The 17,906-nt window shown below is 37.0% G+C and overlaps 1 protein-coding gene across 4 annotated transcripts in view; it reads right to left on the reverse strand.

The window, feature by feature from the left end:
* Positions 1-1,513: 1,513 nt before the first annotated feature.
* The window catches only part of ACMSD (aminocarboxymuconate semialdehyde decarboxylase), a 38,008-nt gene continuing 21,615 nt past the window's right edge, over positions 1,514-17,906 (reverse strand). For 3 of the 4 annotated variants that reach the window (XM_059852585.1, XM_059852584.1, XM_059852583.1), the window contains 8 exons: positions 16,870-16,966; positions 13,073-13,122; positions 11,547-11,783; positions 9,371-9,464; positions 7,738-7,833; positions 7,097-7,269; positions 1,892-1,990; positions 1,514-1,674 (listed from right to left, as the gene is read on the reverse strand). In XM_059852585.1, coding sequence (XP_059708568.1) covers positions 1,612-1,674; positions 1,892-1,990; positions 7,097-7,269; positions 7,738-7,833; positions 9,371-9,464; positions 11,547-11,783; positions 13,073-13,122; positions 16,870-16,954 — 897 coding nt within the window. In that variant the 5' untranslated portion in view covers positions 16,955-16,966 and the 3' untranslated portion in view covers positions 1,514-1,611. Of the gene's footprint in view, positions 1,675-1,891; positions 1,991-7,096; positions 7,270-7,737; positions 7,834-9,370; positions 9,465-11,546; positions 11,784-13,072; positions 13,123-16,869; positions 16,967-17,906 lie in introns of those variants that run through there. The other variant, XM_059852586.1, reaches the window with a different exon arrangement.

Raw genomic sequence — 17,906 nt, forward strand, 5'->3', positions numbered from 1 at the left:
CCTATTGGAGAGGTTCCAGACCCTGGTCCCCAAAGATGTGACATTGCATTTTCATTAACTTAACTGGTTTCATTCATAAAAAATTGAAGAATTAATCCAATTAAAATGTATTGGAGGAATCACAATGTATTTTCCTCTTAAATCCATTTAAACATCTGTGAGAATCATGTATACTGAAGGGAAATATGAGAATGAAATTGCCTTTTGACTTTGAAATTTAATTAAAACAATCTGGTTGAAAAATCATACATGCTGAAATGCCTGCATGTAGATATTTAAAAAAAAAGGTAACAGAAGTCTTGCGAACTTGAGGACAATAAATATTGTTAAAGCTATTTTCTGGCTCTTCTTTTCCTCTTACATAAAGAAATTGATGTGCTAAATCTCTATTAAGCTCCAAATACTTCACAAACCACTTTTTTTTTTTTTTTTTTTTTTTTTTTTTTTTTTTTTTTTTTTTTTGGGTGGGTTGGGCACTGTAAAGAAGGACAGAGCTTTCTCTGTTGTCCAGTGGAGGCTGGGATCAGCAGGAACTGTTGATGTTCAGCATCCTTCAGGTTCAGCCTGTGACAGCTATGGCCAGAGCTAAAAACAACTTCTGTCTAATACTGTTTTGCTTGGAATGTTCCAAGACTGAGCAGAGGAATGGTGACACCACACGTAGCCACCCAGTGTTCCCACAAGAACAAAGACTGTAAGTGCTAATCCACATTTTTCTGACAGTTTTCCTGGGAGGAGGATGCCTGTGCACTCACTGGATAATAATGAAAACCTGTTTCAATCAATAGTCTATAAAGCAAAGCACCTTTCCATTCCTGTAGCAGGACTCAAGCTAGGGAGAGCATTAGCACTTCAACATTTAAACTATTCAGCCTTACTTTTAGGAAGCATTTTGTAAGGAATAGAACATTAACCCATACTGTTGCCAAACACTTGTATTTATTGTGACTGTGACAGTGACACACCAAGTAATACCCACACAAATACATTATTTCTGCACCTACAACTATATTGTTCAAATTGTTTCTGATGAATAAGTTCCCAGTGCTGTAGGTGGCAGCTAATATGTAAAGTCCCCACACAGACCTTTTCCATCCTGTCACAACATTGACAAAGCACGAGTGCACCTGCAGTGCTGAGCTGAGTGTGGTGGGCTGAATTTTCCACCAGTGGATAAAAGCAAATGTTTGCCTTTCATTTGGCATCAACACTGTTTAAATTCTGTTTTAATATTCTTTCAAATTCTGTTTGGCTGCCATAACAAAGACAGAAATGTAGTGGGTACATAATTTTCTCAGCTCTTTCCTTCCTGGGAATCAAATCCCAATAACATGGCATTGATTATAATTCAGAGATTCTTATAGCTGCAAAAGATGAAATCTCTCCTTTATTATGAAAGGAGGGATTTCAGAATTGTTTAAAAACAGCCTAATACCTGTTTATATATGCAATACCTGTGCATACTCATTTCCAGTACCCTTGCCTTTGTTTTGGAAATAACAGGAGACTGTCAGATAATTGTCAGTTTTATTTTTCATCTGCACAATTGCACATGCCAATAGAAATACAGGGATATTATCTCCGAGGTTTAGCTGATTTACTACTTCATAATTATTCAAATTGTTTTCTGCTAAGACCCAAAAATTCCAGAGCATTTCCAGCCTTGAGTTTATCCTGTAAAAACAAAACACATACATATGTTTGTTCTTAGCTCAAATTTAATTCAAATGCTTTTACTTGTGTTTTAAAAGGAACTGCTGCAAAGAGACTGAAGGGTCTCTTCCAATCTTTGCAGAAATCAGTGTACTACACTGATTTTTCAGTGTTTTATCTCATGTCTCGACCAGAGACTTAAAAAGGAAGGAAAACCCCTCAAATATAAAAATCATACCTTCAGTTTATAGTCAAAATCATCCATTGAATCAATCAATTCTCCAGGTTCCAGTTCCCCAAGTGGAAAAGGGTAATCTGTCCCCAAAATAACTTTGTCCTGGTAATAAAAAAAGAATTGTACATTTTGTAGTAACATTAAACAATACAGTTTAAATAATATGGATATTAATATGTACAACAGTATAGTAATATTAATATTATATTTTAAGCTCATAAGTTTTAATGTTTTCAGATTTTTAATTTCTTTTTAATTAACATTAAACAATAAAGCACATGATTTCTGGAATGGATAATGAAGTACAAGAAATTAGATGTATATATTGGACAGATTACTTATGAAAGTGAATATGAAGATCATAACTTCCAATAGGAAAAGAACAAAGCTTGAAAACAATGACTCACGAGTTTTTTGTATGAATTTTATTTGGAAAATAATGCAGGCTATTTATTAATAATTTTTGTGGTATCTAACTGAAGTTATGGTATTTTAATTCTCATAAGCAGAAAGTGGAAAATGCAAATCCCAGGCTTGAGGCATGAGTGTCTATTGCTTGGGTGAATAAAACACAGTTAGAAGTTGTTATAATGTTTGGCTCTGTTGCCAGAGTTCTATACTGAAATAGGGTGAAGAAAACATCATGAAGTTATTTTCTGAAATGGTTTGTTTTTCTTTTTGTCAAATGCTTTTAAAAAAATTTTTTAATCTCCACTAGATGTCACCCAACAGTCTCTGATAGAGCCTACAGAAACCTTCGCCCAAAATCTAAACAGAAGAGACACATTCTATTGTTCTCTCCTATGCTCTGTCCTGGGTTCTAATTTATTATAGAAGAATTAACATAAGATTAACATAGGAAAATTTATACCCTCTGTCTAATAAATCCAGTTCTGAGCATAGACTAAACAAAATAGATTTGGATGTGTGTAGTTTGAAGCACCTAAATATATTCTTTTATTTATAATATTCAATACCAAGATGCTTTATTCACATAAGAAAAACAAATGCCATGTACTTTATGATAAAAAACCAACTAAAAAACATACCAGGTTTGTGTGAGAAAGTGGGTTTTTAAGTAAAAGAGAAGGAAACATAGAATTGGTCCATCTGTTTACTAGGGAAGGTCATGTAAGACAGGAAGGTTTGTATATTCTTATTTACATCTCCTACATACTAAACCAGAAATAAATCCCACATCCTTACTTCAATAATATATATTTTTCTTTTCCTGTCTATGTAGATATATTTTTTCCTCTGTTTGAAAGTACTTCACAGCTAATCATGGGATCTATTAATTAGTAGTAAAATTAAGAGCTGTAAATGAGTAAGAAAAATTTAGAAGCAGCATTCTTGCTGTGCTCCCAGTGATCTTGGGCTGTTTATTTGCACCCTTTGAGCTTCAGTTTTGTACCCATCTATAAAATGGGGGTTGCAATACCTGTCTTTAGCAACCAGCTTCAGAGGAGTGCTGTGAAGCCTCTGCAGATGAATAATGCTCCTAGCATAAGGGAAGTACTGTTATATTATCCCAAACCATATCAACAAAGTCAATTTTCCCTAGAAGACTTGGAGGTCGTTTCCTTAATTAGCACATCTCTCCTATTAGAGAGGTGCATGGGGCTAATGATTAACCTCAGTGGGCCCTGCTACACAGCACAACTTTTCTCACAGTAATAAGGACCTAAATCTGAAAATGAATCTCAGAAAGCTTTAAGCATGACTTCATCCTCTTGCATACGGAAAAATTGTATTTGCCTTGAATTTTGCCTTCTTTCCTACTGCCATGATGCACCTGAAAAAAAGTCCAGAATGCTGTAGTCAGTTCAGCTCCAACTTCTGGCCAGAGAATGCTTTGCCTTTGGATGATGACTCTGGAGGAATCATCATGGGGAGGTTTTTGCAGAGATGCACTGAATCATTTAATCCCATGTCAACAAAGTTCTTCACTTTTTATAGCCAGCAGCGTTGGGGGTATTGTATTCACCTCACTCTACCTCGTCACGGGGGGAGCGAAGGACTGCAGTGATTCTGCACTCTTACAAAATTCTTTCTCAGGAGTGTGTATTTCTGCTTTCATCCCCAATTAACCTGCACCCCAAACTAAGAAGGGATGACATTAAATGTACATGACTCATCACAGCTGTCAGTGGATTTTAACTCTGATCAGCTCAAGGCCAGCACGCCACACGCTGGTGCCAGGCAGTGGCTGCTCCCCAGGGACCCAAAGCCATGTCCAAGCACATCTTCCCTCACACTGATCCCTTCCTGCACAGCTCTGAGCTGTTCTCTGGAGACCTGGCCTATTTCAAACCTGCAGCTCACAAAGTTACAGTGTCAGCCTCAAGACTCCATCACATTGTTTTTAGCCCAGCATTTATTAATCTTATATGTGTTACTCTGCCAACACATGTCTGCGCTGAAAGCACTGAAATACTTGGTGTTTCTTTAAGCATTTGACTCATGGAAGGGTGTTATGTGAGAATGTCAACTTTCCTTAGAAAAAGAGGGAACTTTTTAATCTTCATGGTTATAAAGTAAAGTTTGAAATCGTGATGTGAATGTTTTTGTTTTCAAGGACAAGATGCCTTAGGCTATTGAAAAGAGAAAGTACTCCTGAGTGTAAAAAACACGGTTTTGGTATCTGACTCGTGATTTTTCAGCACTGGGATTGCACCTCATGTCACATTGTTTGAGCTCAAAATACTCAGAGTAGAATTAAAAAAGACACCAGCATCCTGTGTACTATGCTGGCCAAATTTATTGTGTTAAGACTCTTAATTTTAATAGTCTGTTGACAAAATAATAAGACACCAATCTTATGCTGAGTGAATTTTAGATTATCAAATTACAGTCCATAATCTCTCTCTCCTCAAAATTCCAGTTGCAAGACTAATCACAGTTGAGGACTAGAGTCCATGTGTAGCTTCTTAGGATGAAAAGTAAAGTGTGAGAAATTAAAGTGTGGTGCAAAGAGAGCAGCTTTCCCACAGCAGCAATAGTTTAGAGCAGCTTTGAGATACAAAACTTCTGACTTTGAAGCAGAAGTGCCCTGAGACTTGTGTGCTACACAAGTTCAGACAGAAAAATCTTCAATTCTTCAGCAATGGATTCAGCATCTTGTTGTACTTTCCCTCCTGCTTTGCTCTTGAAATCTACAGTTCAGCTTAACAGATTCAGATCACAAAAAGAATCTGTGGTTTCAACCAGCCTGAGTCACACAGCTCTAATTTACCAAGGTCTTTCTGACAATGGCAAAACAAGTCTCCCAATATTTTAAAATGGGTAAAAGGAAACAAGCGAGTGATCTTTTCTCCTTGCACTGGCAATTTAAAATTCAAGAGCTAGACTCATCCTTGTGTACTAGAACTGCATGTACAAAGAAAATATACTTAGAATGAGCATGGTCTGGAGTTGGGGAGATTTCTCAGAAAAGGAGGTAACAGAGGCAAGTGTTGAGCTGTTACTCCATAAGCCTTTGGGTGTCTTGTAGAATGGATGTGCACATCACATACAGTAAAATTTTAAAATCTATTGTAAAAAACCACCTTAAAGCCACTTGCTTTAAGATACAGTTAGATTCAAAAGATAATGCATATCAAAAACTACTGGGCTGTGGACCATGATTTGTTTGCTATTTAGAGGTTGGCAACAGAAATTAAAAGAAATCAGTATTGGGTGGGAGGCCTAGTATTTTTTTAGTAACCCATCTGGTGCCTAAAATTAATCCCTGGCACAGAGATGGCAAATGCCACCTGAATTAATACCCACTGATGTTATCAGAACTTGACAGTTCTAACAGCTTTTTCCAGATCTTTTTTGAGTAAATTGACCTGGGTTTTATTTTACTTGTTTCTAATGGCAATAGGCTCCATGGCAGGTTTTTTGCACATTTTACGGGGCTCCTTCCATAAATCTATTTTTGGTTCAGTGTGGTTTAACCAAAAAGATGTTGTCTCCACTCCTGAGAGCTGCAGTGTTACTGTATTGTACAAACATATACATATCACAAAAGTTTCCATACTATTGTTTCAAGAAGTAGTTGTGCTGTGACATGGTTGATTTTCCATGAATCTTCAAATGCAAAGTTTTCCTAAAAGGCACAAGTCCTGCAGGGGAGCTGCAGGCAGAACTCCAGTCCCATAGCTACAGACTTCAGGTGCAGCATGAACTGAAATCCTACAGATTTTAAAGTGTGATACCTGAGCTCAGAGTACCACAATAAAGAAAGCAATAGTGCTGCATTGCTACTTCTGTCTGGCCTGGGCAAGTCACTTCTGTACCAGTTCTAGAGCAGATTTATTGCAGTAACCTGTTCAGACTATTAGAAGTGGGAAATCAATAGATTCTTTTTTGTAGGGAAAAACCCCAATCAGCTGAGAGGTGTTTGTGAACTTTGGTCATACAGGAGGCCCTGATGACAGCAACAGCCCCATACCATGTGACTCTAGACACTGATGTACAGGAAACAGGACTTGTTGAGACAAGAAAATCCCTGTCAGAGCCTGCATTTCTGATTTGACATCTGGGAGGTATTTGCCATTGGCTGCAGACACCATGAGGTGCAGAGATCAAGACACAAAGACAGGTATCTTGTTGATTTGCAGTGGTCCATTGGAACCTGGCATGAGGGATGCCATCTTCAATTCCTTCCTGAGCATTTACTAAATGAGAAGGGATTATTTGAATGTTTTAGGATTTTTCTGCCCCATCCTGTACCTCATTTAAATGGTTTGCAAAACTACAAATATTTCTTTACAAACAACTAAAATACTTATGCAAACTCATAATGTTTAATTGTCTCTCTGAGATACTCACAAAAGCTTTACTTATTGCTGATTTTTGTTTCTGTCTATAACTTCCCAAGTGGAAATACAATTTGATTTCTTCAAGCATGCACTTGAATTTGAAAGTTAAGTCATTTGAAAACCAGGCTCCAAATAGAAGCAGTCTTTGCTTGAAGTCCCATCCTGAACAAGCTCAGAGAAGGATGGAACTAAGATTGACAGTGCATGATTTCGTGGATTAAACCCACCATTTCAATAAATCCATATAGTAAAAGCATTATCAACATGGCAGAAGCCCATCAATTTATTTCACTGGCTGACATTGTCTTCTTCCTTCTTTCTTTTTCTCTTCTCTTTTTGCTATTTCCTGGAAAATTACCTGAAGAATGACTCACCCACTTCTGGAAGCACTAAAACTCACCTCTCCTACTACACTTGTTAGCAGCCTTAGTGCCCCATGGTCGTGGACAAGAGAGTCTGTGTAAAATGAGCCAAGGTATTTCCTTGGATCCACCTTATTATCCATGGCACACAAATCAGGGCGCACCTTGAAGCCATGGGAGATTCGACCTACCGTGTATGGAAAAGCTCCACCTGCAAGAAGGAATTGTTAATAAATTTTAATAAGCTGAAATTATGTAAGAGGGGAAAAAGCCACCTTATCACCAAAGATCCATACATTTTTCTGTCAGCTCTTTAGAAAGAAAGTGCTTTGCACCAGTGGTTTTTTATTCCTTTACCTTCATTAGCTTCTGTCACTATTTTTCTCACTTCTTCACTACTGTGATGCCCAAATTCCTCCTGCTGCTTCCTTGTCCCATTCCTTAAACCACCTGCTGCCTCCCCTTCCTTTTTGTTTTCCCTTAATGTTGTACCAGTTCAAGCCCTGCAGGCTAGAGAGTGTTCATAAAAGCAGCTGATCTGTCAGGCTGTCTTCTTTGGGGTGACAGTGCTCGGCTGGTGGCAGGCTTCACATGGTGACCCCATTAGCTGAGATGCCAGAATATACAACTGTACCATGCTCAGCCAAGGAACAGGAGTTTCACATGGTACACTACTCACCTCCATGTGCAAAGCAAACTTTCAGCTTTGGGAATTTTTCAAAAATTCCTCCCATAATCATGGAGCAAATGGCCATGGTTGTTTCTGTTGGCATGCCTAAGAAGAAAAACATTTTAATTGTATAAGAGCTTTACTTTTTAAACTTCCTATTTGATTTTTAAATGCTGTTTTAATTATCTTCCAGTAGCCTTGAGCCAACTGAAAAAGTAATAGTTGCAGGACAGCTACCAAAGGTCATGCATTTTTTCCACTGGAGGGACACAGAGTTGAACTCTAATTAACTGAAAGGAAGACACAGGCTTGGAACTGAAGGTGTTCTGAATTCTAAGTCCAGTTTTTACCCCATACCACTAGGACAGATGGATATATAGACAGGGTGGGTATGTCCTGAGATACCCTGTACAGGCCTGATTCCCAATATCTTTGCTCAGAGACAAGTCTGGAATATGCCAGGGTATCTTCTCCCCTCTGCTTGTGGGTTTCTTTTGTGTGGGAAGTGGAGCAGATATGTTAATGGATATTTGGGGTTTGGATACCACATGATGCCACATCCTACAGTTTAGAACTAACCTGTCTCTCTCTCTTTGCTCCTGGCTGAGTTGGATGCCTAGTTAGGAAGAGAATAGGAATTTAGGTTCCTACAGCCATTTTAAACACCCAGCTTCAGACATGCAGCTTGAAATCAGGAATTGAGTTCCCCATAATTATGGGGGAAACAACACCTATGCATCTGGAAAGGTTATTTTTATTAATGTTTTACCATACGCTCAGATGGAAAGCATTATTAGGCTTAGTAAGAAAATATTCTATTTTCACTTTGTTAAGTAAATGCAATCATTTTATTCTCTTCATAAATCTGTGGTTTTGAGCCTGATCTGATTAAGACTAACTGATATTTTTTCATGATAATGCATTGGTGATTGGGACAGCAAGATTTTCCAGCAAATGTGTATTATATATATATATGTTGTGTATGTTTTTCAGAACTGATGGCAGTGCAAAACCATGCAAAAAAAAACCCAACACAAAACAAAATGCATGAGGGTAGAATCAGGTCTAAACATTTCTGGGTAGCAGAATAACCCTGCTCCTGTTATTCAATGTTATGATTTACCTCTCAAACGGGGCAAAAATGGAAACTAGATAATATCCCACATCTACTGAGAGCTTTCAAAGTACATTTTGTTTCAGCTACAGCTGATGTAAAGTTAGATTTATTTCCTCTCTGATCAGCCTGTTTCTAAGAAATAACCCAAGAAATCATAGAAAAAAAAAAGTTTGGTTTTGCTTACTCCTTCATTTACTCCTGTTATTTTTGAGGAGCTAATTTCTGAGATGATTCACTTCTTCCTTGTTATCTGCTCTTTGTATTTAGGGCAAAAGAGAATACTATATTCTGTTGCTAGTCTGAATAATTTAAATTCTAAGTATTTAAAATAAAGCTAAACAAGCTTAGAAACAAATGACTGCTGAGTTTACACAACAGACTTAATCATAATACTAGACTGAAAAAAAAAGAAAGTTTGACAGAAAAATGATGTAATTTTTTCTGTACTTGTACTTTATTTGGCAGCAATCTCCTGGACATAATCCAGTTCATAAATGTAGGTTAAGCAAAGTAATATACACTTACCTATTAGCCAGGGAAACCAATATTTGGACATCCTCCCATCTATCTGCATGTCCCAGGGATGCACAAAGAGACAGCAATTTAATTTCTCAGCAGCCTGCAGCAAAAAGAAAAAGTGTGAATCATGATTAATCATAGCAAAATGCATCTTAGATCTTAGTCATGCTTTTCAATGACCTGCAGTAGTACTGAGCAGTAGTACTAGTAATGAAAACAGGCCCACAAGTAAGAACTAGAAGCAATAGTTGTCTGTATTTACTCCTTTGGGCCATATCTTGAAGTCTCCACTCAGTTTGAGAGCTCCTCCTGTGACTACAGGACTGGAAGCATAGATGATAACATCTCTTTAGTGAACCAAGCGTTTCTCAGAATAATGCAGTACAAAAATGCTTTTCCAGCTCTGTTTTTCAGCCATCCTGTAGTATAAAATCAGTTCAAGCAAACATTCTTTTGGTTTCATTACACATATGAGAATGAATTCCCATATTGTCTTATAGAATCATTTGAGAATGGTTTTGCAGAATTGTTCCAGCTGCATTCAGAAATTTTCATTGAGTTCCACTACCTTTGTCCCCTTTGGCCCTCTACCTAGCTTAAAAAAATGTTAAATTATTCCTAATTCTTCCTAAGAGTTCAAAATCTGGCTGTATTCTGCTCAATAATCCATCTCTACCCAAGTACAGTAATTCTTCCAAAACTACTGACATCTTTGGAAAGGCAAACAGAAGACTAGTGTTGGATGCTGACTCTGACTGTAATTTAACTGTGTGCTTAAATTTAAATACACAGTCATCAGAGTCATTCATATGCTTAACCAGGATTTAACAGCTTCATTTTGTCAGATGTATTTCTGGACATGCTCTTGTTGCTAAGGAGATTATCACACATTTGAAAAATTTGGGTTTATTTACCCATACATGCATAAATAAAAGCTGCAACTTTTGGATCGTGGAGAATAATTGCCATCTACATTTGTAAACTAAAAATAGCAATTCAATAATTGGCCTGGTAGTTTGGCAAAGTTCATTATCCAATATGGCTTAATTTCATAATCTGTATTATCCAGAGATGTTTCTAAAAAGGAAAGGGGTTACTTCCTACATGTGTGAAACAAGCTGAAGGATGTACAGGATAAGAGAGAGATCCCAGAAGAGGAGAGGGATCTCAGTAGCAGAGACATGTAGTTACTGGAGAGAGCTCCAAGATGATGGAGGGACTGAGCATCTCTCCTGTGAGGAAATGCTGAGAGAACTGGGACTGTTTGTCCCCTAGAAGAAAAGCTTCAGTGGAGATCAGGAAATTTCAGGTTGTCCAGAGGGATTGTGGAGTTTCCATCCTTGGAGATTTTTAAAAGCCACCTGGGCATGGTCCTGGGGTCTGGCTGTAGGTAGCCCTGCTTGAGCAGGGGGTTGGTCCAGGTGGCCCCCAGAGGCCTCTCCCAACCTCAGCCATGCTGTGATTCCATAAATGTGGGCATCTCCAAGAGCAGATGTTGGTATCTGACTGTATAAGGCCATAAAAACAAGTAGTCCAGGTGATGCACCAACAGAGTTTCTGAATAAATTGAGCATCCTGCAAAATAACCTCTGTGAATCAATTCCAGGCTGACAGCTCTAATAACTTGAGAAACAGATTCAGAATGGACATTGGTTAAACCCCTAATTTAGACAAATGACCACCCTCATCTGGATCTCAGGCTATATAAGAAATGCTATCTATTAATTCATTTGATAATCAATAATTCAGTTTGGGAATTTTGGTCCTGTTTACATAGTTCTGTGTGGTGCTTGGTGCTACAGGTATCTCTGATAATCTCAGGGGGGTTTATCAGTTATTTCAATAGGACTGGATACAGTAACTTGAACTCAAATGCAAACAGTGCAGAAAGACTTTATTTGATATTGTAAGTATCATCACAAATCAAGAAGGGAGATCTACAGTGAGAACTCATATAATAAAACAAAATTTGTTATTCATTATTATAAAATATATTTCAGAGTATGTTGTATCATTGCCATTATATCCTATAAAGAATTATCATTTACAACTAAAGCTGAGTCTCTCTGATCACTAAGCAGATTAGAAGGCTCAAATGATGACTCAACGTGCTCCAAGATATTTTTAGACAGATTTCCATATCACAGAATTCCCCCAAAGAAGGAAAGCAACAGCTACTCACAGCATAAACATCGTAGAGCTCTGGGGCATTCAGGTCCCACTCATTGACATGAGATCCAATCTGCACTCCAGGAAAACCAAGTTCATTCACACAGCGGTGCATTTCCCTCACAGCCAGCTCTGGAGCTTGCAGAGGCAACGTGCCCAGCCCAATAAACCTCTTGGGGTACTTCTTTACTGTAGCAGCTAAGTCATTATTTAACATCTGGGCAAGATCTAAAGTATCCTGAGGTTTGGCCTGGTAAGATATGAAGCAGAACAGTACATTTAAACATAGTTCTCAAATGTTATCACCTTTGGAAGTTATTGGATAAATGTCATTGCAAACAACTGGTAGGGTTTGAACCCAAATTTGATTTACAGTTCTGAATAGCTGGGAACTAGTAGGGCTAAATTCTGCTTTGTTTAAAACCTCTGGATATGGTTCTGCTTTTTCTCTTGAATATTTTATCAACTACTGTTGCCTTTACTGCTCAGGATGAGTGCAATAAAGCCCAGGTTGCTGATGCACATTAGTACCTGGTCTTTTGTGTAAAGCAGTCCCCTGGTTTTGTTTATCCCCATGCAAAAACCTCAGTATATAATTTTTATACATAGCAATGAATATTTACTCTCCTATTACTGAAGCTGAAGAAGTAAAAATAAGAAATGGGAGATGCTGGAATATGTGAATTTTACAGAGAAAGCTTGAGCAAACTTCTCTAACATTTAGAAGGAGATAACATCCATAATCCTAATAAGGAAGTGCAATATCCATGCAATCAATCTCTAGTTTTTTTCCCCCAATGCATATCTAATGGAAAATATTCCCTTAGATACCAGAATAAAATTTTGAAGAGATGTTACCAACTAGAAATGACGGAAATCAATGGTATTTCTTATATGTGGGCTTAGCACAATAGTTCTAAATGCACAAATCCATTTACATATAAGCATCTTGTAAAACATTGCTAAAGTCACATTCAGAATGTGTTTAGAACAGCATTTTCCTGTGATTTATCTCCTCAGCCTGTCTTTATTTCTTTGAAGCATTCAAGATCACCACGTGGGGAACATAGGAACTTAAATTTGCTCCTGATTTTTAAGATTCAAATCATTCTAGGTTAATGAGTCCCATGCCACATTTAAAAGAAAGTGGGACAAGGCCACAAATACATCCTTTATGTCTTTTTTTTTTTTTCCTTGAGAAAGTACTGATTGATGTCTAGCTTTCATGGAATGTGTACATATATGTCTGTCTGCTCACCATGGATTCATGTTGGATATATTTTTTTCTCTCCATTTCCAGCTGCCCCCATAAGCCCCCAGAAGAAATTCAGTTGTTTTATCTTTTCTCCCTGGGTGTGCTCTGGTGTGGAGCCTTGCCAGGACATCCTGCAGACTTCTTCTCATACCTGTACTCCTTTTTTGCCCTTTCTTTTTCACAGCAGAACAATTCTAGTGACTGTTTCAATTTGCAGGAAGATGCTTTTGTATTTTAAAAATGTTGCTACATATGAATTATGAAATATCTTAGTTGGGACCTACCCAGTAGCTGAACATTACAGGGACTGTGGACAGGACTTGGACGGTGACTCCTGAGTAAGAAAAAGCAAATATTAATGCTTCCTTTTTTGTGGTCTGTTATAAATGTTATAAATAAGAAAATACTTTGGTTTGAGATGCAGAATGTAAAAACTTTAATGATAAGAAAGATTGATTTAATAGTGACAGAGAAAAGTTTTTATTTTTTTTAAAATTAAGGATCATGGCAATAAAACTCATAGTGTATCAGTTTATTAGGAATTGGATATTTTTGCTAAGTAGAAAGAACAAACACTACCATATTCATGCTAGCTAATTTGATTTTGATTTTAGAAGGATTTAGTATGCACATGCACAAACAATTAAAATAGCAATTTAGTATAACTCTCATGTGAATGAAACTGATATGAAACCAACAGAATACAGTAACTGAAGTTTACTTTGGGGTGAATTTGTCATATATATTAAATAAATAAATGAATTAGCCCAAAGATTAATACAATTATGTTACCAATGGTTGTTAAACAATGTTTTCCTAAGTGTTCCCAAAGCTATATTGTGTTAGGTTTCATTCCTCTTGTGTCTGGACTACTCAGCTTGTAAATATGAAAAAATGTGCCTGTTTTCAGAAATAATTTTGATGTTAAAAATAAAAAGAATTAAGTCCATGTTGTTTTGTTTCTGCTCAAACACAAATCTCTATTATAATATTTTGTGTGACAGGTTACAGGAGTGAAAACAACAAACCTGGCAGACAAACAAAGCAAACAATAAAGAGTTATTAGGAATTCACAAAATAGTTACATGCAAAATGGTTTTGTTTTGGTGGTTTTTTAGGTTTGTTTGTAATATTTTTGCACATATCTTGTCATGCTTTAAAAATTTAACTTGGTTGTTAGTAGTAAAACTGCTAGAACAAAAGATGGCAGAAAAAAACTGCAGGAGAATGAACTCTAGAAAAACTCTAAATGACTTGCCAAAATATTTGAATGATTAAAGTGATTTATCCTCCTCCTCAGAAGTTTAAGTAGGAAACAAGAGAAGAAGCTGACTCAGATTGCTACAAGATCTGATTAATATTATGTACAACAGCAATGGTTTAGGGGTAAGGGTTAGGTTTGCAAAATTACATAAATACTGAATTATCCAAGTTAGATCATCCACCAATACAAACACTTGATTGGTCTGTTGAGAACATTATCCATGTTTTCCACAAAAACCATTGTATCTGCTTTCAATCCATTTTTATATTTCTGAGCACATTTAACATAAACCTTAAAGGTACATTTCCAAGCTGACTGTTCCTAGACATTAGCTTTAGGAAGAAGAATCAGCCTCTACTTTTTTACCCTCCTCAGAGGGTTTTACAAAGGAGAAAATAACGAGCAAAGGCAGTTAGGATGAACTGATGTATTTTCTCAGACAAAATTGTGATGATTTGTGTCACAGAACTGTGATGTTAATTACTTTTACAGCTTGTTTTATTGAATTACATGGATAGCTTGCTTTATTGAGTGGATCAAGACAAAAGTATGTACATCAATTAGATCTAGGACATATGATTGGGAGAAGTGATTGAGTCTCTTTGGTCCACTAGAGACCATTTCTTATTACTGGCAAGATTTCTTGGGCCTTGCACAAACAAAGCCTTTTAGCAACCAAGCTCTAAATTATCTCTCTGAGTTCAAAATAACTTTCAGTGACTGATTCTAGTTTTGTTCAGCTGGGAGACTTCTTGCATCTTTGTCCCAAAATTATGTCACGTTTGGAGGTTAAATTTTGGGTATAATCTATCTCAGCCTGTGGAAGAGAAAGCAGTCTGAACTAAGTAGCTGCAGCTTTCTAAACCAAAAAGGAATAAATGTGGTCCATAGTCTTTATCATTAGCTGAGCAGTAAGGATGAAAGAATGAAAAACACCAAGGCCTTTTTTTCCCCCCACATAATTAATTGGCTGATGACTGTATGTCTGGAGTGCTCTAATAAAAGGGACATTTTTAGGGCACAAGTCACCAGATGGTGCTGTAACATACAGGTTTAGATGTTTTTTAACCAAGAGAGCACTGTTTAGTTCATGAAGAAATATTGTGATGCTGCTTTCATGATACATTTTCTTTTCTGGAGAGCTGCTGCAAAAACCTGAAAAAAAAATCCTCCTGTGTTTTCCCTTTGTCTACAACAAATATATGGGGCAGAACTGGGTTGTAGAAACTTGCCATTAGTGCTGAGGGAAATACCTGAAAGAGAAAGATGCCCAAAGGCTATTTATGATCCACTATGTAGTTGAGTGATTTGGTAATCCCCAAAATCCCTGAGCTAACTCAGAGAAACATTACAGCCTAGTCAAGGCATGATTCTATGATTCTGTGACAAGGCAGTGGATTTCAGATCTGCAAAGGCTTTCTGGCATTCCCATTAAATGTCTAATGGCTGGAGTTTCAAATATTGCTTTTCCAGGGTGAAAATGAAGTAGATGAAAATTGTCTAAATTGTGTTTACAGAAATTGCCCACTAGCTGGTGGGTTCCCAAGCTAGCCTATGTTATGTGCTGCACTAAACCTCCCTGAGAAGAATAACCCAGACTATCTCCTAACACAGAATCACAGAATAATTTAGGTTGGAAAAGACCTCTAAGATCATTGATTCCAACCATGAATCCAGTTCTGCCAAGCCCACCACTGAACTGTGTCCCAGGCACCACATCTACACATCCTTTAAATCCTTCCAAGGATGGGGACTACACCAGGGCTTGACAAGATTTCTAGTGAAGAAATTTTTGCTAATATCCAATCTAAACCTCCCATGATAAAAATTCAGGCAGTTTCTTCTTGTTTATTATTTGTCATCTTGGAGAAGAGACCATTTCCCCACTGGCTACAACCTCTTTAATGTGCTGGTCGAGGGTGATAAGGCCTGAGAGGAGGAAGCAATAATCATAAAGATGCTACTTGTGCAACATCCACTCTTTTAAGCAATTCAGGACTTAGTTCCTCATGAAAAGTTGAAGATATTCAAGTTGTGTCTACTGGGAAACTGATGTAGGAACTATTGAGGTCTCAATCTAAGAAAAAATAATCTATAGTAACATAAAATGTCTCTAAGAAGAGTAATTTGGAATTACAGTGTTAATAAGAACTAGCAAAAATAATTGATCAGCCTAGAAATTCCTTCCCTCATCCTCAGTCTCCCATCTTACCAACCTTATTTAGTGGCTTGCATGGAACATGATGGAAAATAAATTTGCAAATTTGGCATCTGGTTAAATTTCTAAATGAGGAAAACCCTTTTCTGACAAAGTAATTGTACCAGTTCTCTAGGCTCAGAGTCCTACAGCAAAAACACAGAATGAGGCTGAAACATGGATAAACAGAAAAAAGGTATTAGAAAAGGAAACAGACATACAAGAAATCCTATGTGTAAAAAGAATATTTTTAATATTTGGAACAAAAATGAAAGGGCTTCTTCCTCCTTTGAGAATCACGTTTTAACTGGAATGTATGGTTCCATTTCAAGTCCAGGGTCAGTCATCCTTACTTTTGTCAATGAGTTCCTTAAAATTAATAAATTCTAGTGGGGAATAAATTGCTACTGAGAATGAGGAAAGGTATGGGCACAGTATAAAGCATATATACTTCTGAGTGTAAAGCATATCAGTTTCCAATTACTTTCAGCAGATTTAAACCAAGGAATTAGCATGATAAACCTTTTTTTGCTATTGTTGTTGAGCACTTTCAGATGGACTGACAGAGAAGTTGTTATTCTAAGTGAAGCACAATGATTTGAGTTCCTTTGTGGAGGTACCTGACTGGTCCATCTCTTTAATCCGTACTTCTGGATCCCAGCAGTTCTCTTGAATGATTCTAAAAACCTTCCCATCCTTCATCATCTTTGCCTGTCCCTGTGAAATGACATTTCCATATATTATAAATGTGACAAAGTAATACCTGCTAATTTATAGTCTCTTGATATATTGTGCTCGTTACAGAAATTCAGTGGCAAATTTTTGATCTTTTATTTCTATTCAGTAGGTATTTTTAAACAGAAACTATTTTAAAAATAGATATGAATAAAACAGTCATTTGTAGTTCTGGTTTACTTCTTCAGAATTATTTTAAAAAATCCTCTTCCTTTTGCAATGTACATCACTCTATATTTATTTGGAAGAGATACCAGGTACCTTAATCCAAGTTTATCCTCAAACCAAATTTTGACCTCAAAACAATGCTCTAATTAAATCTGTGCTAAATTTTCCCTTTGGGTATGTGTGTGTTGTTTTAAAGTCAATAGCATCACAATGATTCCAGTAACTACAGAAATAATTGTGTAACACAGTTAATTTCAGTCCAGTGATTTCTTATCACCAGTGATACTGAGACAAAAGGAGACCTATTGTGTTGTCTTCAGATAATGTTTTATCATTGTTAAGAAAAAAAAAAATTGAAGAATTTGGGAAAGAAAAGTCCCAAACAAAACTTATACACAGCATAAACCCATGACCTGAATTAGTGTGAAACCTTTCTCATATGCCACCAATTTCCAGACTTAGGAAGTTCAAAATATTATCAGAGTCATGAACTTTGTTCCTTTATCAGCCTGGAAACTTTTGAAGTGTCATATTTGGTTGATTTGTGAATGGTTCAAAGAGAGGCAGTGTCAGCACATTAAGGAAATTGTCTGTTACAATTAGGGGTGCCCACCAGCTGCTACAGACACAACAGGATTTCTGCTGGCACAAATGGATGAGAAACAATTCACCAACACCTGCAAGCCCTGAGTATTTCTTGGTTGTTTCAATCTACTGCAGGGGTAAATGGAAAGTCAGAGGATCCCCCGGTGCT

The sequence above is a fragment of the Haemorhous mexicanus genome, chromosome 8, assembly GCF_027477595.1.
Source record: "Haemorhous mexicanus isolate bHaeMex1 chromosome 8, bHaeMex1.pri, whole genome shotgun sequence".
Classification (NCBI taxonomy): Eukaryota; Metazoa; Chordata; class Aves; order Passeriformes; family Fringillidae; genus Haemorhous; species Haemorhous mexicanus.